Source organism: Myxine glutinosa, chromosome 11 (assembly GCF_964187855.1).
Source record: "Myxine glutinosa chromosome 11, kmMyxGlut1.1, whole genome shotgun sequence".
NCBI lineage: Eukaryota > Metazoa > Chordata > Myxini > Myxiniformes > Myxinidae > Myxine > Myxine glutinosa.
In genome coordinates, this window is record NC_136271.1 from 65,855,342 (window position 1) to 65,878,633 (window position 23,292).

General features: G+C 45.8%; 1 protein-coding gene across 1 annotated transcript in view; it reads left to right on the forward strand.

Annotated features, from left to right (window-relative positions):
- Nucleotides 1–1,311: 1,311 nt before the first annotated feature.
- The window catches only part of LOC137411836 (sorting nexin-6-like), a 56,908-nt gene continuing 34,927 nt past the window's right edge, over nt 1,312–23,292 (forward strand). The window contains exons 1-9 of the mRNA XM_068097118.2: nt 1,312–1,533; nt 1,708–1,767; nt 2,429–2,509; nt 12,342–12,452; nt 12,722–12,843; nt 15,721–15,844; nt 16,089–16,184; nt 18,715–18,820; nt 18,941–19,016. Coding sequence (XP_067953219.1) covers nt 1,480–1,533; nt 1,708–1,767; nt 2,429–2,509; nt 12,342–12,452; nt 12,722–12,843; nt 15,721–15,844; nt 16,089–16,184; nt 18,715–18,820; nt 18,941–19,016 — 830 coding nt within the window. The 5' untranslated portion in view covers nt 1,312–1,479. The remainder of the gene's footprint in view (nt 1,534–1,707; nt 1,768–2,428; nt 2,510–12,341; nt 12,453–12,721; nt 12,844–15,720; nt 15,845–16,088; nt 16,185–18,714; nt 18,821–18,940; nt 19,017–23,292) is intronic.

Consider the following 23,292-nt stretch of genomic DNA (forward strand, 5'->3'; position numbering starts at 1 on the left):
GTCCTGGAGAGATTACACTGGAGGACTGCGTTGGTATACTTGGATGACATAATTTTGTTTGGGCGGTCATTTGAGCAGTAACTGGAGAGACTGGTTTTAAAGTCTTTGCTCGGTTCCGAGGAGCACAGTCCAAAGAAGTGCCACCTGCTCCAGAAGGAAGTGCAATACCTGGGCCAAGAAGGAAGTGCAAAAATAGCAAAGAAATTGGTGTAAAGTAAGTCCAGGAAAAGTTAAGTTCAAAACAAAAAGTTCACAACAGTGGAATGAATGCAAATCCTTTACTTGGGATAAACCAAAACACAGGATATACAACCAAGCAATACAAAAACCATAGGAAAATCCCACGGACATGTGGGGGTAAAGAATAAGTAATTAAATAAAGACAGACAAGGGCCAAGACAATACGGACAAGACAATCAAATGCCCCAACATATATCCCCATCTAATCCCAAGGGGGGAGGGAAGATAAGCAAAATACCAAAATAATATTTGCCAGAGTATAACGAAAAATAATAATGAAAAGAAAAAGAATGGGGGGGGGGGCAGGGGGATTCAGGCCTCTTTGAGATGACTTCCAGTGGCCCTGTCTCAGCCGCAGGCCCCAAAGATGGTGCCTCACCACCTTTCTCTCTCTCTCTCTCTCGCGCGACGTGTCTTCAAACTTCACGAACCAATGGATCAGAGCAACTCTCCCAACACCAGGAAACAGCATATTGCCTCAGGTTGGCCAAGCCGATACTCGCCGAGCAGCACAATGTTCTGCACTTTGGGTCTTTGATTCCTCTTCCTTTCTCCATTCGCTTCCTGACCACTCACTAAGTTCTCACCCAAGAAATGATGTTCATGATGTAGCGGCCTCGAAGGGGGAAGAAGGTAGATAAGGAAGGTCTTTTAACAGAAGAATGAAAATAAAATTGTAAGAAAATAAATAAAAAGGAGCTATTCTGGTTCCACAGCCGACCCGGCATTCCACCTGAGATACACCTCAACGGCCATCGTTACGAAACAAGCATCCCACGAGCATACCTTCATTATTATATTGAGCAATCATTACGCAATAAACCCCATGAGCATAACCAACACATCATTGGTGGCAAAGATCAGCCAAATTCAAGGACTATGTTATTCGCACTGACATGGACATTGCTGAAATGCTACTGCATGAATGGGGAGGGATGGAGGGTTGAAGAGGAGGAAAGTTGGCAGCTGGCAGACTCCATTGGATCACGTGTCTATAAAAAACGTACTATATTATATAGTACTTTCTAGGTGCGCCAAAATAAAAGTACAGTACAATATGCCAAGGTCCGTACTGTACAGCATTTGTACAAGGAATGTTGTATCTCGAATGGCCGTGGGCCCAGTGGTGTACAGTTCGTACAATAGCGTACTGTATGTACAGTGCTGTATTTTACGTATAAATTCCAGACCTCTAGGGGCGGGGCAAGGGGCCTTCCTTGCGTGATTGAAGCATTAGCAATGCAAGGCTCCGCCCCTTTCTGGCGGGCGCGTCCGTACGAGCCAGCCATGATGGTGAGTGCAGTGGCTCCAATAAGCTCTTCTTCTTTTTTTTAAACAAAGTTTCCGTTATAATGATTGTCAGAGAGGACACCGAGTGACGCGTGCTCCTCGTAAGTTATGTGTCGTAGTGTGGAGGTGCAGCTCTAAGTTTGTCCCTCCGCACGCCCGGTCGTGTACTTCATGCAGGAGTGCGTGGATGACGAAGATGGCAACAGCGTGAAGGCGGAGGATGAAGACAAAGTTGCGGTTTGTGTTCTTTTGTTTGAAGCTCCCATGGGAGGGATGTGCAATTACTTTCGAGAAAACGGTGGATTTCAAACCAATTAAAACTGAACAAAAGTCAATCTTAATGATCGGTTCCGGTTTCCTCTGCCTCCCCCAAGTCGAAGTAATATTTTGAATCTGTTGAACTATATACTTTATACACCGCACGGAAAGTTAAGCTTTGCAAAACCATCTTGATTCATCATCGAGGACTTTGTTTAAATTCTTCAAGTTCCTTCAGGTTGGTAAACTCATTATTACGGAGGGTTGTATCATTTTTATTACGTGTTGTATCGTTGTGGGGAAGTTATTATTATTATTTTTTTTGGGTTTGTTTTTTTTGTTATTGTTAATCGCTACATATACACCGTCTCGTATAATGAAACCGTGCAGTGTTTCCCGGTTTGTTGAGTTGAAGATGTGCTAAAGTCGAACAACATAGGTGACGTGTTAGATACGAGTGCTTTGTCTATCTTGTTAATCACGTGCTGTGCAAATCTTGAGCCTGTGAGCAAACTCGGGATGTCCCTCGTGACGTCTCACAATAAACATGGAGGTGCAGCCTTGACAACACACTGTGCGTTTGGTGATGTCACCGTCCTTGAGCATTTAAAGGTTTCTAAGTCGTTGCTGTGTTCTCCAGGCTGACAGGCAGCCTCTTCAGGTCGATATCTCCGACGCTCTGAGTGAAAAAGAAAAAGTCAAGTTTACGGTACATACATCGGTGAGCAGCTCATACAATATTATAATACAGTGTAGCACTGATTGTGGTGATTGGTTGAATGTTATACTTTTGTATGTTGTATTGCACTATATAATTTCACAGGGTGACTCATAAGTCCCAGGACACTGTTTTAACTGCTTACACAACATTTATTTAATACAATTTACCAGGGTTTTTTTTTTTTTTTTTTTTTTTTTTTTTTTGGATACAAGATCGAGGCTCGTGAAAGAGCAAACATTAATCACACAAAAAGACAAACCGACACACAAAACACAAAAAACAAGGGGAACGGCAGACAAGATGGGGAGAGAGGGGGGAGGACACAAAAGAGAGGGGGAAGAAGGGGAAGGACACAAACACAACATTTGAGAGCAGGGACATCGGGAGGACTTGGGGGGAGGTGGGAGAGGATTAAAACATATGAACACTGCAAGGACTCTGGGGTGAATTACCGGGGGTAGAAAAGATCAAGGTTTTCGATGGGGGAAGATAAGAGATGGTGGTGAACAGCTGTTTTAAAGACCTGGGGGGAGGAGTGGGATTGAAGGGAGTGGGGGAGTTTGTTCCAGAGGCGGGAGAAAAGGGGAATGAAAGAGTGAAGGTGAGCAGAGAGCCTAGACTTTGGCAGTTTAACCCTAAGAGGGTTGCAGGCAGATCTTGTGCGACCTGAAGGAATATTGGGGGGACAGAGCACAGAGAGAGCTGGGGGAGCAAGGCCGGAGAGGAGTCGGTAGAAGACAGAAAGACCACCAACCTGCCTGCGGTGAGTGAGTGAAAGGCCCTCGGCGTTGACTACATCGCAGGAGATTCCAATGATTGTTGGGTGAGTAATAACATTGCAATAATAACAGTAATATATAATAACAAAAGTAACTAGAACGGCACTCGGTAGAGAGTATACCCCCGCCTGGTTGGCCATATCACTCAATAGTGAAGAATCGCTTTAAAAAAATGCTACTAGCTGGATCCGGATCCGGATCTTCACCAACATTGAATCTATTCTTCCTTGTCGCACACATAACCTGTCCAAGTTTCGTCCAAATCCATCCATAACTTTTTGAGATACCCTGCTATGTATTGTTTTTGGCACAATCTCCCAATGGTGAAGAATCACTTGAAAAATTAAATAATTCTCATATCCGAATCCGTATTCAGATCTTCACCAAAATGGAATCATCCTTGTCCGACATCCAACCGGAAATTTCGTCCAAACCCGTCCGCAACTTTTTGAGATATCCTGCTATGTATTGTTTTGGCCTTATCTCTCAATGGTGAATAATCACTTTAAAAAGTCTAGTAGCCGGATCCGAATCCGGATCTTCACCAAAATCTAATCATTTCGTCCTTGTCACATACGCTACATCTCTGCCAAATTTCTTCTGAATCCGTCCACAACGTTTTGAGATATTTTGTTCACAAACGGACAGACAAATGGACAGACGGGTGAAAACATAACCTCCATCCACCTTTGTTGCCGGGGGTAAAAATAAGACCACTGGACCTTAGCTTATCTGGAGCCTCACCTAATGTTGTAATCCAAATTTGGTAGCATTGACTGGTGGGTGTGGAGAAGATTTACTAAGTCTGTCATTTTTACCTACGAGCTTTGCAATCTCCGTTAGGAGACAAACGGATGGACAGTGCACGTTGACAATACCTTATCTGGAATTCCAATTCCAGATATGCTAATGATAACATCTTACAGTAAATACAACAATTACATTACCTCCTTGGACATAGAGTGCATCCATATGTAGGTGGATTACATTACAAGATAATTAAGATAATCTTTCTCCGCGTGCGTTGTGAAAGCTGACGCAAAATACCATGTGTGTACCTATAATACAAAATACCATGTTAAATACCATTTGATGAATTATTTCATTGTATTATCTGCCAAAAAAAAAGAAATCTGACAAAATTATATATATATATATATATATATATATATATATATATATATATATTGTTACGCAACTGTGATTAACACCACAGTTACGGATGGCCGATTTGCGAGACTTTAACTCCCGAGGCGAACACTCAATGGCGGACTCAAGTTCAACACCAACGCGCGGAATGGCGGGACACAGCGAAGGCTCCGCAACCTTACCTATTAAAATCAAACACCCAGGAAAACTGCGTTCAGATATATATACAGAAAATAATATAAGGATTTATTATCGAATAGTAATACAGTGAAAAAGCCGCGCCGGTAAATCTAATAACTCTAAATCGGGACGTCCCCACACGACTGACAGCAAACACGATACGAGGGAGATTATGAATACAAAAATAACACGTCACGTCGTTCAAATGTACGCGGATGCGGCTTATCTGTCTTTCCTCGTCTTGGTGGCGGCCGTCCACACCGCTCCTTTTGGCCCGATCGCACACCACCAGGTCCTTTGCTCCAAGCTCCACGAGGCCCCGCTCCAAGCACCACGCGTCCGACGCGTGGCCAGCAGCTTCACACGAGGACGATCTCCACAAGGCCCGTGCACCAATGGTTCAACGGAGGGCTCGACTTGCAACGAACTGCTGCGAACTGCCGCGTGCTCTGTGGGCTTGGTGTGCTCGGTGTGTGAACGAACTCTCCACCAACTGCCTTCGGGGAGCTTTTCCACCAACTGTGTCTCCGCGTCGACTGTGTGCTCCAACGAACTCCCTGTGTACTCTCTGGACTGCCACGAACTCAACTCTGGACTGCCACGAACTCAACTCTGGACTGCCACGAACTCAACTCTGGACTGCCACGAACTCAACTCGCGTCTGCTCCGTAAATGGCGTCCGACCGTCGCATATATTGGTGGCCGATGACGTCACATTGGCGCACTCCTCAGCCAATCATAGCCTCCCAACTCGCCCAGGTCACGCCCTCTGCGGCATGCGACTCCTGACATCTCCCGTCCGCGACCCCCCCCCCCGCGGTCGTTTTGTAACACGTAACACGCGAGGTTGGTAGGCCTTTGAGGTGCGAACGGCGGCGGCCAACCGTGGCGGTGTTTTTGGCCTGGTTTCCTGTCTATTTATTACGAAGTCAATGTCAGGGAAAGGGAATTATTTAATGTTGCGCTAAGGACCTAACTAATGTTTATGTGGTTTGCAGTGCCATAATGGACAGAGGTTTGACTACCAGGTGAGACTCACAGGGGCGTTACCTTTAATCCCTCACTATTTAACACTCGGACCTCCAGGTAGATCCACAATCATACATCTTACCCCGACAAACGCCTAAACATCAAGAACTTATTACATGTAGAGTCCCTGTCACGACAGCCGAATACCTACCTATTCAGATCTACCTAGCTCTAGATATTGCTCTACCAAATTCATAACACAGCCCCCCCCCTGGAACCGTAGCTCCTGCAAGGTTCACCGCAGGCGCTACCATTCCAGCCTTAACACTTACTGTCACACACTTAATTAACCTATGAAATAAATCAGGAAGGGCTGTGGGAAGTGAGTCGGACTACCTACCTACACTTCCTTAACATGCTGAACCCCTTAACCATCATGCAAGTATGTACATCTTCTTCGTTGTTCCTGTGGAGGGAGGAAACAACAACACACAACACTAACTTAACCACAAAACTTAACCATCTTTCCAAACTCAAAACTCTAACCTTTGTACATACCCCGGTCTACAGACCGCGTCCCCCGGTGGATGCCACAAGACACAACCTTACCTGCGGGGCCATCCCCAATGCATCCCCCTAAATTTTCCACGGCCCTGTCCAGATGTTACAGGTGAGTGACACGGCTCGGTGTATTTCGCCCACATTCATTCAACACAGACCCCTTAACCACTCATTCTCATTCCATAGGTCATCAAGGCATTTCAAAAATCAACAAAGCACTTATTTCAATACACCCCCTGCAGGACCATGGCATTGATGTCATTCACGTGTGTGTGCATTCCTCAACTAGGCAGCGGGGAGGTACCGCACAAAAAGATGGTGGGGGCGCATCAGGCTGTGGTGCCCGCAGTCCCAAAAACAAGTCAACCGACTTACAAGTTCATTGCCCCCCCCCCCCCCCTTTACCTCTTGGCCCCGTGACAGCCCAACAGCCCCTTTCCGCCGTTACCTCGCCGGTGAGGGTCTCCACACACACCAGGCTCCTTTGCCTCCTGCTTTCGCGCAGCAACACGGGTCACCGGGGGACTTCCTCACCCCGCGGCGCCCAACCAGACCCTCCACCGACGAGCTCCAATTTCCAGTTACCACCGGCTGCCAGGGTTAATTGCCGCAGAGGGGGGCCCGCAGGCATCGCTCCTCAGAGCTTGCTCTGTACCTGCGGACACACACACCTTCCCCACCCACAAGACCCCAAAACACACTTCCTCCCCCGCTGCCATTCAATTCTCCACACAACTCAGCACAATTCAGTACAATTCTTGGTGTAAAAGGTGTTACAAGGCTTGCCATGGCCTGCTACATGTGAAATCCCCCAGTTCACATTTAAACCATCACACATTTCCAAAAGCACATTTCCAAAAGCACAAGTATCGCCCCTCATTAGCTCCAATAATCATCACTCACTCTCCAGGTTCCACTCTCACGACCACATCAAAACACCTAACCACAACACAAAAACATACGCCACCCACAAGACACTGTGGCTCCCATTCCATCCCCTCACCGGCCATGTCATCACTCGCTCTCACCTCCCAACTCCAAATTACATGTCCCCAATTTCCCAAAGCAAATCCTGAAGCCTGGGACAGTACTCCTTAAAACACTCACCTCAAGTGCAGGTAGTTGCAGGTTGGTCAGGTCCAAGAGCGTCATCCACCCTTCACAATCCCAAAATTTCACATTGGGCCTACCAAATACTTCCAAATTTCTCTTTTGTCCCCACTACACTGGCAGGTATGTGGATCCGCATCCAACGGTGATCATCGCTACACAACTACCTGTGGCCACGACAGCTCTGCACCTCTACCGTGCAAGGGTCACCGGGACAAGGTGAGCAGTCAAAACGCCAACATGGCCCATGAGTGTCCATAAGGGTGCGACCCACCATCCATCCTTCGGCCCCCCTGCGAGGAACACAGCTGCAGCAGCCCCAGCTGGCCAATGTGGTGAGCACTTGCTGCCACAACACACACTACCGCGCACACAACCTCGGCCCTGGGGGGCACGGTCGCAGTGCGTGGCATCCCTACAGCCACGTCCCCTGCACCTCCCCATCATCCCCCAGCCCGACTACAGAACTGCAGCCCCCCCAGTGCTCACCCACACTTGACCACACCAAGGTCCAGTCAACAGCCATGCTCCACCAGGAGACTCACCCAGAAGACATGGTCCACACACCTCGGACATGCACAGCACCACGTTGACCCTCAGGCTACACAACTGCATCCCCAGGATCCCGCGTCCCAAATATCAGCACAGTTGCCCCCGCAACCAGTTGAAAGCTGTGTCTTACTACCCTATTAATTTCATCACAGCCTCCAACACTTTGGTCTACACACCTGGATCAATAATGGCGTCACTGTACAGTGTCCACCATGGCATTTCAAAATCCACCCTTAAATTTCCATCTAACCCACAGATTACCCATGCTAAACATTTATCACATTTCACTAACCTCACCAAAGAAGGATGCTTTGCCATACACATGCCAGCCGAGCATGGCCCATATGCTCGGCTTGTTACACATCTCCCGATTCACATCCCCATGGCTCTTCCCAACCCGAGAGTCCATAAATCATAACGGAGCATCTGTGGAAGGTCACTCACACCATCACGTTCCACAGATGCCCCAATGGTTGTCCGGCAGGCTATCTCCATCCCTGTCCATTCGGTTTGACCCGCGTCCATAGACCAACCACCATGCCAGGTCACCACATGCTGGTTGTCCCAGAGTCTCAGGGAGAGGGTGTCAGGTCGCATGCCCGGGTGATCACTACATCAGGCCCAAGCTGGCCATCTGCGGTGCCACCACCAAAGCGCGACCCACAACACCTCCCCCTAGTGGTCCTCAATATTTGCCATCCCAGGCTTGAGAAACCACCTCGGACCTCCCTGGAGGTCTTAACCCCCACCAGGGTCCGGTGACCCTGCCGGCCCGAGCCACCAGCTCGGACGGCGCCCCGATGGACAAGGGACGCCACACTCCACCAGACCCCCCGTGGGACCCAGCTCGTACCTCGACACCCAAGGCTGGACCCCACGTCCAAATCTCGCCATCACAGCCCCCCAGCTGGCTGGCATACCCAAAGTTTGAAAGGGGCAACTTTTGCCCGAGGCCATCACCCATGACCTCTCCATGTCCAGATCCCGCAGCCCGGGGACCAATCCCCACCATGGCTGCTCCAAATCAATTTCCCATTGTAATTTTATTTTAAATTTTCTTTTACAAATTTTCATTCCCACTGCCAAACCGCAGCTGCAGGGAACAACCTCTACCACCGGTTGTTCTGCCCCTCCCTGCAGTTGATCCAAATTCCCTACAGGGACCAAATCTCCAGAAGCTCTATCTCCCGATCCTCCAAGATCCAAATCCAGCCCGGAGCCAACACACTCCCCCAACTGGTTGTCCAATTTTGGAGCCTCTGTTTCCAAATAGCAGTGTACAATGAGCGTCCCCTCGGTCATTCCAACCACCTCCTCGGACCAACTCACCTCATCACCCAGGCTCCTTTGGGCCTGAACAAGCTCTACCTCCATGGGACTGTCACAGGTCTCCAGCCGCTGGATCAAATCATCCTCATCATTTCCACAAATCATTCCTGGCCCCGCCAGGCTTTGATCAATATCCCCAATAAATACCTGGTCCGGCTCCATTGCACGGACCCCCAAAAACTCTACCCCCTCTTGCTCCGCACCACCGCCCTGGTGCTGCACAATTCCAAATTCATCCCCCGGTTGGGGTGTTGTGACATCCTCACGGTCCCGATAAACAACCAGGCCAGAATGTGGGAAACATTCCCCATTACAACTCTCACATTCCAAATTTCCTTCCCCGCTCACCTGTGGACACTCCACGTTTACCTGTACACTTACCACAATTGCCATTTCCCTTTTTAATCCATTAATTTGGTCACTCATATCCTTCATTCCTTCCCTCCATTCATTCCCCTGGGACTCCATTTTATTTTCCAGCCCATCAATTTGTTCCTTCAAGCGATCACTCATTCCCTTCATTCCTTCCCTACATTCCTTCCCCTGGGACTCCATTTTTTGAAGCAATTGACCCAACATCTGGTCGGTTGTCGGGGCCGTTCCTACTGCTTCCGACTCCCCGGTGGGGGAGGGGGATAAGTTGGTGCTCGGGACGGGGGAGGTTCCAAGGCTCACCTCGACATCTAATTCCCCTATTTCCGGCTCACTCCCAACGCTGACGGAGGCCTCGCTGCGTACTTCCATCTCGTCGACATCCGCTTTTCGGAAGGTCGTTCCCCGCGCGCGTATTTATTTTTGGTAATTCCTGAAACACAATTTAAATTTGACGAAGACGCGATATCGCGCTCCGTTTGCCCAATTGATTATCAAATTTCTCCGCCTCAACTATAAAAATTTTGCGTTCGAACGTCGAGCGCAATGTACGCCCGACCGTGTCGATGTCGCCCCGCGGACAAAAAAAATTTGTCCGACCGTGTCGATGTCTCGCCGCGGACAAAAAAATTTGTCCGACGGGTTCAAATCCTACACTCCTGACACCACTTGTTACGCAACTGTGATTAACACCACAGTTACGGATGGCCGATTTGCGAGACTTTAACTCCCGAGGCGAACACTCAATGGCGGACTCAAGTTCAACACCAACGCGCGGAATGGTGGGACACAGCGAAGGCTCCGCAACCTTACCTATTAAAATCAAACACCCAGGAAAACTGCGTTCAGATATATATACAGAAAATAATATAAGGATTTATTATCGAATAGTAATACAGTGAAAAAGCCGCGCCGGTAAATCTAATAACTCTAAATCGGGACGTCCCCACACGACTGACAGCAAACACGATACGAGGGAGATTATGAATACAAAAATAACACGTCACGTCGTTCAAATGTACGCGGATGCGGCTTATCTGTCTTTCCTCGTCTTGGTGGCGGCCGTCCACACCGCTCCTTTTGGCCCGATCGCACACCACCAGGTCCTTTGCTCCAAGCTCCACGAGGCCCCGCTCCAAGCACCACGCGTCCGACGCGTGGCCAGCAGCTTCACACGAGGACGATCTCCACAAGGCCCGTGCACCAATGGTTCAACGGAGGGCTCGACTTGCAACGAACTGCTGCGAACTGCCGCGTGCTCTGTGGGCTTGGTGTGCTCGGCGTGTGAACGAACTCTCCACCAACTGCCTTCGGGGAGCTTTTCCACCAACTGTGTCTCCGCGTCGACTGTGTGCTCCAACGAACTCCCTGTGTACTCTCTGGACTGCCACGAACTCAACTCTGGACTGCCACGAACTCAACTCTGGACTGCCACAAACTCAACTCTGGACTGCCACGAACTCAACTCGCGTCTGCTCCGTAAATGGCGTCCGACCGTCGCATATATTGGTGGCCGATGACGTCACATTGGCGCACTCCTCAGCCAATCATAGCCTCCCAACTCGCCCAGGTCACGCCCTCTGCGGCATGCGACTCCTGACATCTCCCGTCCGCGACCCCCCCCCCCCGCGGTCGTTTTGTAACACGTAACACGCGAGGTTGGTAGGCCTTTGAGGTGCGAACGGCGGCGGCCAACCGTGGCGGTGTTTTTGGCCTGGTTTCCTGTCTATTTATTACGAAGTCAATGTCAGGGAAAGGGAATTATTTAATGTTGCGCTAAGGACCTAACTAATGTTTATGTGGTTTGCAGTGCCATAATGGACAGAGGTTTGACTACCAGGTGAGACTCACAGGGGCGTTACCTTTAATCCCTCACTATTTAACACTCGGACCTCCAGGTAGATCCACAATCATACATCTTACCCCGACAAACGCCTAAACATCAAGAACTTATTACATGTAGAGTCCCTGTCACGACAGCCGAATACCTACCTATTCAGATCTACCTAGCTCTAGATATTGCTCTACCAAATTCATAACAATATATATATATATATATATATATATATATATATATATATATATATATATATATATATATATATATATATATATATATATATATATATATATTGTACATGTGTTGCTACCGTTGGAGTCGACCACCCTGTACCATTAATTTGGTCAAACATGGGGCAACTTTGGCATGACAAATAAACTGGTTGGAGGTTCAGTGACACAAAATACACCAGGATACCGAGATAGTTGTTTATTGACAAGATGGACTTGTGCCTGTTGAGAACTCTTCTCAAATGTTCACTTAGTCTGTCCACAGAATAGTCCCAACAATCATAAAGCACATAATGAACAGAGGTCAATCACACCAACATGGCTGTGACCTTATGGACGAGTCACTTCGTGCGACTGTCCTCGGCGTTGTATTCCCTCCAAGATTTTTTGGCCTTTCTGACGACGTGTCTTGGTGGATCAAACTTATGACATGGGGTTTTGCATGTGAGGAGAGCATGCAAGGTGACCTCATTTGACAAGCGTCGGCTGAAATCGGCCTTGTCCGTGTGAGAAAATCTGTTCCTCTTCAGCATTGCTTTGCGGAAGGACGAGTATGTGCTAAAGCACTAAACAGAAGGCCAAATTGTGGTTTCCTGTCTGATTTTCTCATTAACTTTCCATCCAATACAGGTTTTGACAGTAGTAAAACAGTTTTCAGCAACAAAATACTGAGTGTCACTTGCCATACAAGGCACACACACGTGTGCGCACACGCACACAATGAATAGCTCATAATATGCGGTTATTCATCTTGTTTTCAGACAACGCTGCCACATTTCAAGAACAGTGAAAGTTCCGTTGTACGTGAACACGATGAGTTCATTTGGCTACACAATGTCTACGTGGAGAACAAGGATTATGCTGGAATTATTGTACGTGCTGGTGGTGGGTGGATTTGTTATTGAAGTGATGGGGAAGTTCCCAAATCGTAACGCTAAAAGTAATGTGAAATGCTCCCACGTGATTGAAATTGGGAATGTGAGCAAATCATAGTATGGACTCAAAGTCAGACGATGTAATATTTTGATTCGGTAGAAGATGGAAGTATATAATTTAAGCTTTTGTGAATATACTAACCGGCTGGTAATTTGTAGGACATGGTGCATACCATGGATAAATCTGCCTTTGGTGTGTTGGACAGATACCCCCAGCACCGCCCTGCCCTGACTTTGATACTTCTCGAGAGAAGCTTCAGCAGCTTGGGGAGGGGGAATCAACTATGACTAAGGAAGAGTTTGCGAAAATGAAGCAGGAACTGGAGGCGTAAGTACAACTTTGCTCTCCATTATCTTGTTGACTTCTCGATTTCTAATCAAGGTTTTTAATATATTTTGGTGAAGAGACGTTTGTTCAATATGAGAAACTACATCATCAATGGTCGATAAACGTAGATTGGATGTGTTTGCACTTTGCAGCTGAATTTTGCTTTTGCCCTAAAATACGAGGTATCCCCCTGTTGACTCGAGCTTTTCTTTTAAGAAAATAAAGTACAGCGATGTTGATGAAACTCAAGCTGTTCAGTACACTCTTGCCTGTGTAGAAATTTTTGTGATTGATAGGCAGCCATTTAAGGTTGTGGTTTGATGTCTTCACCCTTCGGAAATGTATTACTACTCAGTTCTTTGGATTGTCCAGAGACAAAATGATAGGATAAAAAGTCTGAACTATGATTTGTGTTTTGGGGGATGATTTAGAACTTCCCATCCATATCTGCTAGAATAGTGCTCACATTTGCCATGTGAAGGTGAACATTTGGGCACAACCAGCAAGGGAATGACCAAACAGGAAAAGAAGAGAGAACGGGAGGAAACACTGAAACCTGAAAGTACGTGGGTTGGGTTAGGAAGGATAAATGGGGGCAATAAAGATCATTAATCAGGATGGGAGATTACAGGAGGTAGCGGTGCACTGTCTGCTTGAAGCCTTGGAGTGAAGAGTCGGAAAGAGTAGCTTCTGGAAGGCAGTTCAAAAGATAGAAGAAGCAAGGAATGAAAGAGTTCAGATGTGTAGTCAGCCTGGATTTTGGAAGAATAACCAGGAAGGGATTAATGGAAGAAAGCACGCATCTTGTTGGGGAAGGTTGGAGGACTGAAGGAGAGGTACCAATATCGGTGAAGAGGTGAAAAAAACAACAACCCAGAGACCACTGACCTGCCTGTGATGTGAAAGCAACAGACCTTGTGCTTCCACCTCATCACGTGAGATTCCAATTTTAAAAACTTTAGATTCCACAGAATCCAGGAGAAAAGGATCTGATGCTGGGGTGCCAACCCATAGGAGAGAGCCTTACTCCATTGGGTTACAGACAAAGGCCTTGCATACTGTGGGTAGCTCTTAATCCAAAGAAATGCATGGAATGATGGAGGATGCCAAGCTTTTGAGGCCAGATCTGCTATATAGACTGGCCCATGAGAGGTCATGGCTAGTCACAAGGCTGAGAAGTTCAAGAGACTGAACCTGACTCTTTCAGAAACTGACTATAGAAACAGATTGGGTGGTTTAACGATCCTTCGACAGTGACAGTGTGAGACTGAGATTTTCCAGGACTGAAGGACATATTTCATCTATCAGACTTGAATAATTTTTAGATCAGTTGAGTGACGCAGCTGCTGACTGCCTATCAGTGGGATTGGAATACTGTATCACACTGTGGTGGAATCTTTAAAAATGAACAATTTGAGAGGTTTATGTCGAAGAGAAACAAGGCCGAGCCACACTGCCTTGAGGCACTCCAATCTTTACTGGGAGAGTATGGGGCAATGCTTAATTGATGTCAACGCATTGATTGCATGAGCAGAGGAAGTCAGAAAAGAATGAAGGTGGCCACTTAGCATTGAGCTTGGCAAGTAAAGCAGGATGCCAGACTGTTGAATGACTGAGGTATGCCCATTGGGAGACAGACGTGCCCTCTTGTTTGAGCATTAGGGCCTCCAACCCTTGCTGAGGTAGGAGCAGCAGCATGTCCAGCGTTAATTGACTTGGTCCAAATCCAAACTGATGTCACGCGATCAGGCTATTTGAAAACGGAAAAGAACGATGTGTTCCATTACCCTTTGATCAGGCTGTTCGAAAACAGGTAGCAATGATGGAATCCATTACTCTTTGTACAATAATTGGCAGCAAGCTTACTGCTCTGTAATTGAGAGGATCAGTTTTTATATCCTTGTGGATGGGAATGATGTGACCAAAGTGCCATCTCTCTGAATAGAGCAGACGGTGGAGAAGCAAGAGCGGAAGAGCATGATTTTAGAACGTGAGCACCCAAACTAGGGTCGAGGCTAAGCAACTTTTTTCTCTCTTCTCGCATGAGGACACACTCCAGTATTTATTGGTTACAAGGGGTAAGACGGTGACATACCAGGATAGGTTGGCTACATGGGATTTGGTGGAAAACAGAGGGAAGGAAGGCATTGTCTTTTATTGGACGGAATCTGTAGAGATGCCTTTTGAGGGGGATGGATGGGAGCCCACACAAGAGATAGTCTTGACAAGGTGCCACCATGACTTTGTGGAAGGAGACTGTGTGGTGTTCAGCCATGAGATTCACAAGTAAATTATTATTTGATAACTCGCAGAAGTGCTTTGTGAAAATACCACAATATAAAAAAGGCCTTTTGTTGTTTCCCTGGTTGAAAGAGCTCAAAAATGGGAGGAAATACATTTCTTAACAGCAAGGGAAAAAAAAAATCAAAAAAATCTGGAGCGATCACATTGCCGGTTTGCTACCTATACACTGCCTGGGATTATTTGTCTGATTGAATTTTTTTTTAATTTTCCTGTAGTTTTAGATAAATTTGAAGAAACTTCTACTTGATGATGTTTTTGTTACAGCATGGCATTTTTACAAAATCGAGTTGGATGTGAATTGTTTTTTAATTTTCCCGTAGTTTTAGATTAATTTGAAGCAACTTCTACTTGATGATCTTTCCGTGGAGCGTTCCTGTATTTCATGGTCAGATGGACAGATAGCATTAGCCAAACATAATTTTATATATATACACACACACACACACACACACACACACACACACACACACACACACACACACACACACACACACACACACACACACAATTTTTTTTGTTTGTTTTTTGTTAAGTTTTGTATTGTGGGATGATTGCCAATTATTGACCATGCAGGGAGTACCTTGCCATATTCAAGAAGACTGTGGTTGCACATGAGGTGTTTCTGTGCCGGTTGGCTGAGCATCCAGTCCTTGGGATGGATTCCAACCTACAGGTCTTCCTGGAGTATGAACAGGAGGTATGTTTTGTAACATATTTCTGAACACAGATTAAATTTGTGATGATGTATCTTACTGTGCTTTGAATTTGCAAGTTTTAATTTGCAAAGGGAGGCAAAACTTCTCTATTGGCTTACAGCACAGCACAGCTCGATTATGAAATGCTGTCGATCACTCGGATTTTCTTGTTTGTACTAATTTCACATTGTTGTTCTGCACAACCTCCAAAAGCATTAGCCCTTGGCATTGCCTGTTCCATTGCAGCTGGGTGTACGTGGAAAGAATGTGAAAGAGCGTTTGGGCGACTTCCTGCGGGGCTTCGTGAAAACTGCCGATGAACTCCTCATCGTGGGAGTGAAGGTATGCACTTTGTATAACTTTCTGTAACACATCCCGGAAAACAAGTTTGCAGTGTGATCCAGCTCAGCGGATTTGTTTTGGAAACTTTAAGTTCTATTTGAAAAATAAGATTTATATTTAAATTTCACATCAATATCACAGTGAGCGTTTGGTGTGAATCAGGGGACATATTATATGCTGTTATTTTGGGGGGGAAATTCACACGGTGTTAAAGTGCACAATGTGGTTGGAAATGTGTTGTTAGAAAATGGCTTAGGGTTAATTATTAATTGGTTATCTCGTAATGAATGTTTGCGCAAATGTTTTGTAACCCCAGTAAACGATTCGGAACGGATGTCTTGTCAACCGATCAATCCCCTTTCCCCCCTTCCGGTTCTTAATCATTCCCCATTGTATTTTCCCACCCTACCCACATGTTCTGCATGGAAATGTGTGCGAGTACTGCACTTTTTGTGTGGACATCATAGCTGTACCATGTGTGAACCTCGCACGTTCAAGTGAGATGGCGGCAACACTTAAGCTCATTTGGTGGAGGGAGTGGTGGTGGAGGGAGTGGTGGTGGAGGTGTGGTTATATAAAACATCCATGCTCAGACACAGCAGCAGTGAAGCAAGAGGTAGTTCGTGTTTGCTGTGCGTCATGTGCTGCTGTCTGCCGAGCAATGGTCTGTGGTGAGTTTGAGAGTCTGAGGGAGTAAGGGTGAGTCGGTGTCCGGAGCATCCTACACTAATGCCGGAGTGCCTGACCCACTCACCCACACTACCCTCTGCTGCCTCAACGCAAAGGGATGACCACAAACCAAACGAACTTCTACCTCATCCATCCTGTATTATTATTTTGTCTGTCTTGTGTCCCTGAACGAGTGTGTGCGTGATAAGCTGAGTTTATTATGATTTAGGAGTGGAAACCATTTCTTTCTAGTTAAGAACATTTGCCGATCCGGTTTTTCTGTTTCCCCTCGATTCTTTGTTTTTTGCTGTGCTCCTGCCCTCTATTTTTAAACCTGTTTCTTTTAAAGTGTATTTGGTGTGGGGGTTGAGCTGCAGAACTGCCCTCCATTGTAACCGAATTCCCCTTAAACCTATAACTGCTGAAACCATGGTGCAGTTTTCCTAAGTTTGTATGGAGGATGAGGGGAGATGGTGGTGTCCTGCCAATTCTTAGCCCTGAGGGAAGAACGGGATGGAAATCCCTCAGGAAGGTGTTTCTACCAATGGGAGAAAAGTAGATGTAAACTAAACCTGGACTTTTGAGACTTTCACTGCATGTAGGTTGAATATCGTTTGCCTCCTGGAGGAGTTGTGGATGGATTGAGGTTTGAGAAAGCAGAGAGATTAAGACCGGCAGAGAGGCAGTAAAAACAACCCATAAAACCAACCTGTCTGCGATGAGAGCAACAAGCCTTGCTTCTGTCTCATGCCAAAAATGAAGGAAGATGTCAACAATTGTTGAGCTTTCCATTCCACAGAATCCAGAAGAGATGGATATGATGTAGGGGCATCAGCCCATAAGGCAGAGCAGTATTACATTGGACAATGGACAAAGGCTTTTGTAGTCTGAGTAGTCCCGCGTTTTCATGGAATGACTACTGACAGATGATGTGCAGTCTGTGGTTAACTTTGGAGGCCAACTTCCATGTGGTCAGCTGAGAGGAGGTCATGGGTTTGCACCTCCTGTTTTTGAATACAAATACGTAATTGATTCCAGAGGATGGGAGATACCTGTCTTTAGGAGAATCTACTTTCCAAAATGATTTGATTAGCATTAGTTGAGATTGACTGTTGTGCAAAAGGTCACAGTTCACATTGTCTTGGCTAAACATAATTCAGTTTGCAGTCCAGCAATTGCAGAGCAATCTCATTGCGCAGATTTAAAAATAGAACTTGAGCTGAAATCCCATGAAGCGGTGTTGGTCGGAGGCCTATAACCTCTTGAAAGTTTTCGGTGCACCATGGTGGAACTTCTATGGGAAAATGGACCCAGTCACGCCCATCCCGCTTGGCCAGGTTTCTGATGACCATGATGATGAAATCCACACCAGTGGGCACGACGGAACGAGGATTTACCCACCACGAGCGGTGAGGGTACTAAAATTAGCAAGTAATTTGGCCTTGTGTATACTTGTTTTGTTAATGAGGGAATCCTTCAGTCTAATAGTTGTAGTAAAGCAGTTTGGGGAAGAGGGTGTGTGCATGCGTGTGCGGTTTTCAACTTTTATCGTTTTTGTATAATTATATAATGCAAGCGGTGTCTGGATTTGTCACTTCCCTTGTCATAGGTATAATGTGTACAAAGCTTTACTGTGAGTTTCACACAGTTTAAAAATACAACTTCAGCTCAGTACAGCAGCCGTTTTGAAAATTATAATGACCGAGTCCAAACTATACCTTTGATTATCTTCTTCTTTTTTTTTTTCTTCTTTTTTTTCTTTTTCTTTTGTTAATGATGGACGTTTAATATCTTTTTTTGCCTCAAAGTTTGAACAAAACGTTTGTTTTGAATAATGTAGAATTCTCCAAAACCTGCACAGGATACGGATGATTTCTTTGAGAAGGAAAAAAACTTCATTTTGGAATACCACGGACGGGTGAAAGACTCCGCTAATAGAGCAGATCGAATGACTCATGCTCTAAAAGGTGACGACCGTTTTTATGACGACATTGTTTTTCATTTCCAATACTGTAGTTTTCTTTGCAATGCTGTCTGAGTAACACATTGCAGGTCTTCGACTTAAATTGTCATCCTGTTGTCCACAGACATAGCCGAGGATTACAGCTACATCTCGTATGCACTTTGCTTGTTGGCAACGCATGAGTCAGGCAGCCTGCATCGGTGAGAACCTGGAGGGTTGGGATGTGGCAATTGGGATTGGGCAGTTCAGTCGGTGCATGGTCATTCTCTGTGAATATCATCGATCCTCTCGCCACCTCTTGTCCTTTCGTCGGAGTGGCGAGTCCACTCCTTGGGCCATTACCACGCAGAGGCTGAAAAATGCATTTATCTGCTGGCCCTTTTTTATTTTTATTTTATTGGTCCTTTTCCTGTTACTTGTTTCACTCTAAAATGGGAGTCTAATTTGTGTGTGCCCACACGCATGCAAAACAGACTTTATTAGCGCTCCTGGGCGGCCGACTACTTAATATTGCGCTCCAAGCAGCCTTGGCGTAGTTGAACAACATGGTCTAATTTAGCCACAGGTTTATTTACCTTGAATGTAGATAATGTCCAAGCTTTCCTGAGTCTATTTGGCCACACCACCTGCAGTCTGACATTTTCCATAAGGCATACGGGCTCGACTAGCACGTTTGGCAGCATTCCCGGTCTACCTTAAGCACAGTTCAACCAAGTTGTTTAATTTAACCATACGGTTGATATATATATATATATATATATATATATATATATATATATGTATATATGTATATATGTATATATATATATATATATATATATGTATATATATATATATATGTATATATGTATATATATATATATATGTATATATGTATATATATATATATATATATATATGTATATATATGTATATATGTATATATATATATATATATATATATGTATATATATATATATATGTATATATGTATATATATATGTATATATGTATATATATATATATATGTATATATGTATATATATGTATATATGTATATATATATATATATATATGTATATATATATATATATGTATATATATATATATATATATATATATATATGTATATATGTATATATATATATATATGTATATGTATATATATATATATATATATATATATATAGTGTATTATATATATATATATATATATATATATATATATATACAGTATATATATATATATATATACAGTATATATATACAGTATATATATATATATATATATATATATATATATATATATATATATATATATATATATATACATATATATATATATATTGTTAAGGTACGCGGTTAAGGATGTTATATTTGCCGAGCGGAGGCTCCGCGACCGAACAGTTCCCCGATTCACCCAAACGTTGGCCGTATCGCGCCACAGATACTCAATGTGGAAAAGACTAAGACAAGGAATGTGAAGAAAAGGAATAAGAAGACGAGAAAAGGGTTGAAAATACTACTAAATTTATTTACTATTTACAGGCTCAAAATAACCAAGGAGAAGGAAAGATAATAAAATAATATACAGAAGCTTTTAGAGACACAGGGAAAATACTAGCTTATACAGACTTAGTTACTACTCAGGACAGCACGAACAAAACAAACTCACGTACGCAAATGGGGAACTTGCAGGCAGGAATGGCTGGAAAGGATGAGCAGGTGGGATCACAGGGCACAGCGAGCAGGTCCACTCCGGGCGGGAAGCGGGGAGCCGGCAGCTCCTTGTATTCGGCTTTACAGCGCACGCCGGCAGGGTCACTCGCTGCCCCTTTAGGGCTTCACGTGGCTGGTTGAAACGGGGCTGGACTCATCTGCCGTATCTCTTTGCAACTCGTTCGTAAAAGTTCCTCTGCTTTCTCTTGGACCCTTTCTTTTTCGTGTACCTCTCCACGCAGCTCAGCTCGTATTCCCTTCCTCTCACTTCTCTCCAGTGCGGGACTGACTCGCCCTCTCCCCCGTTTCGGTACCGCCCTCTCCCCCGTGCTCTGTTTCGTGACCTTGTATCGTAATCCCACGGGCTTGTCTCCTTATTTGGGCATCACGCCGACGGCATGCCCCTCGTGGCGAGCCACGGGCTTGTTTCCTTATTTGGGCATGGGGCTGCACAGCCCCGCCCTTCGTGGCGCGCCCTGGGCTTGCCTCTCCCTGGCGACCCCGCCCCTCCTGTTCAAACAGAGCACGGAGCACATATTCACTATAGCAGCGAATTGAGAGGGCGTGCACCCCACGCTTGTGAACTGCTTTACCCACAGATGGAGAGTTTGGCTGGGAAATGGAATTATTGAAGGGGAGCTATTCTTAATTGATTCGGTGCAATGGAGTATTATTTTAATGGAAGACAAGGCCTTACTCTAAAACACATAATAAGATATAAGCTACTGAACAAGGGTTTTATTGGGTCCTGCAATGTGGTGTTTCATGGAATAACTACCGGGACGCCCTTTTTACCTTTACACAACTCTGGAGGCAGGAGGGGCCATATCCAAACAATGTTCACAGCAATTTACCACAATACAATACACACAATCAAAAAAATGCAATCCTCATATCCGCAACACTGCACCCTCCTCCTCTTAGGCACGTCCCGGGCCTACAACTTTTATTTAGTGTGACACGTAGGTGTAGTTCCCTCTACTTTTAACCTGACCCTGAGTGCGACAGTTTAAAAACATAATAAATGTGTCCCGCTGCTCCATTGCACCCTGCCTAATAGACTCACGCCCACAGTTAACCGAATTGCGGAATGGTCTTCAAACTACACACTGACGGTGGGGAGCATTATTTACAATTGACGCTACTTTATTTACAAAACGCAACCCAGGACCTGTAATTGTTCTTTCTGGGGGGGAGACAGTCTGCTCTGCATCAATGCACCATGAAAGCACCCAAAACGCACCAATACACCCTCAAGCACCAAACGGTGCAGTCACCACAGTTCATCAGTGTTCATGAATAAAAATAACCAAACAACCCCTAACCGTGCAGGTGGTCTCTTGCTCTTCGGCTCCCTCTGCTGGCTATTATTATTTTCTTCCAGATGTTGTCTTTTTCCTTTGCTGGTGGCCTATTTGTATTAAAACTTGCACCCAACGTGTCCATTTTTATTTATTTATGGCCCACAGGGGCCGACTAGTGTGGTTCACCTGTGGGGGATCGGTGCCCTGTGGCCCAGGTCCGCCAGCAAGATTTCGGGCCTTCATGGCCGGTTCCAGCAGAGGGGCCACGCCCCAACCCATGGGTTCCATAAGTGGTGCATCGATGCAGACAGCTGGTTCTGGGAGTTCCGGGTGCACAATGGCGGACTCACGCACGCTCCCCTCGGCGCCCAATGGCGCACAGGTCATGTGGGGGACAAAAGGGGGGAGAGACAGATGAGCGAGGGGTAAGGTCACAAGGGTACACATCAACAAAGGCAATGCAAGGCGGAATGCGTACGGAGAGCGAAGTGAGAAAGCTCGTCCCTACCGTACGTCACCCCCCCTGTCACCTACACTACCCTTGCCCTTACCCCATATGTACAAAATCTACACATTTACAAATTCGGCACTACTGTCACGTCTTCCCCATATTTCCCCTACACCAAATTAGTCACCACAATCCCTCTATCCAAAATTTGCCATCATCAATTCATCAATCCTCATAAGGAGGGAGAGATGGAACATCAAGCACAATGTCACACCCACGTCATGATGCGTCTCACAATCCAAAACATTTGTACATTAAAATAACAAAAACAACCTGGCATGGTGTGGAGGTACGTCATCTCAGGTGAGTGGATGCAGATGGTGCGAGGAGACTTCAATCCTAACTATCCTCTAAATGACTTTAACACACTTTACTCTACCCGGGGTCTCTCCCTGCCAATCCATTGGCCAATTTACACTATGGGTTCTAAAAACCAATTCCCATTGACCAAACTGTGGTGCTTCTCAATTTGGGGTCTCACTCCCCCGATTCATCTCCCGGTGCCCTTGCACAATTTCTGGGCTGGGTCGTGTAGCTCTCCCAGCAGGTCTACCCACCTGCACACCTCCACCACTGCAGTTGCCACCCGAGCTTACCTAGCTCCTCACCCTAACCTATCTAACTGGGGAAGGCCCCTCCTGGCTCTGTCACCCCTCGGTGCCCTCTGGCACTGGGCTACCCGGGTCCGTCCTCCGGATCCTCGGGCCCCATCCACAACAACTCTAACGGCTCCCAGAGCCCACCTGCGGCCTCACCTGGCCGACATCCTCACAGTGGTGGAGTGCCCAAACCAACTACACACACTAACAGGCTACACGCCCAGCCATTTCCACAACACTAATGCACCCATCCAAACACCATGCTTCCACCCGCACCACAGATGCCAATATCCAACCACAATTTACCTGTTCCCTCTACCTAACACTTACACTACCCGCCCCGGGTATTCGTGATGGGGGTCCACTC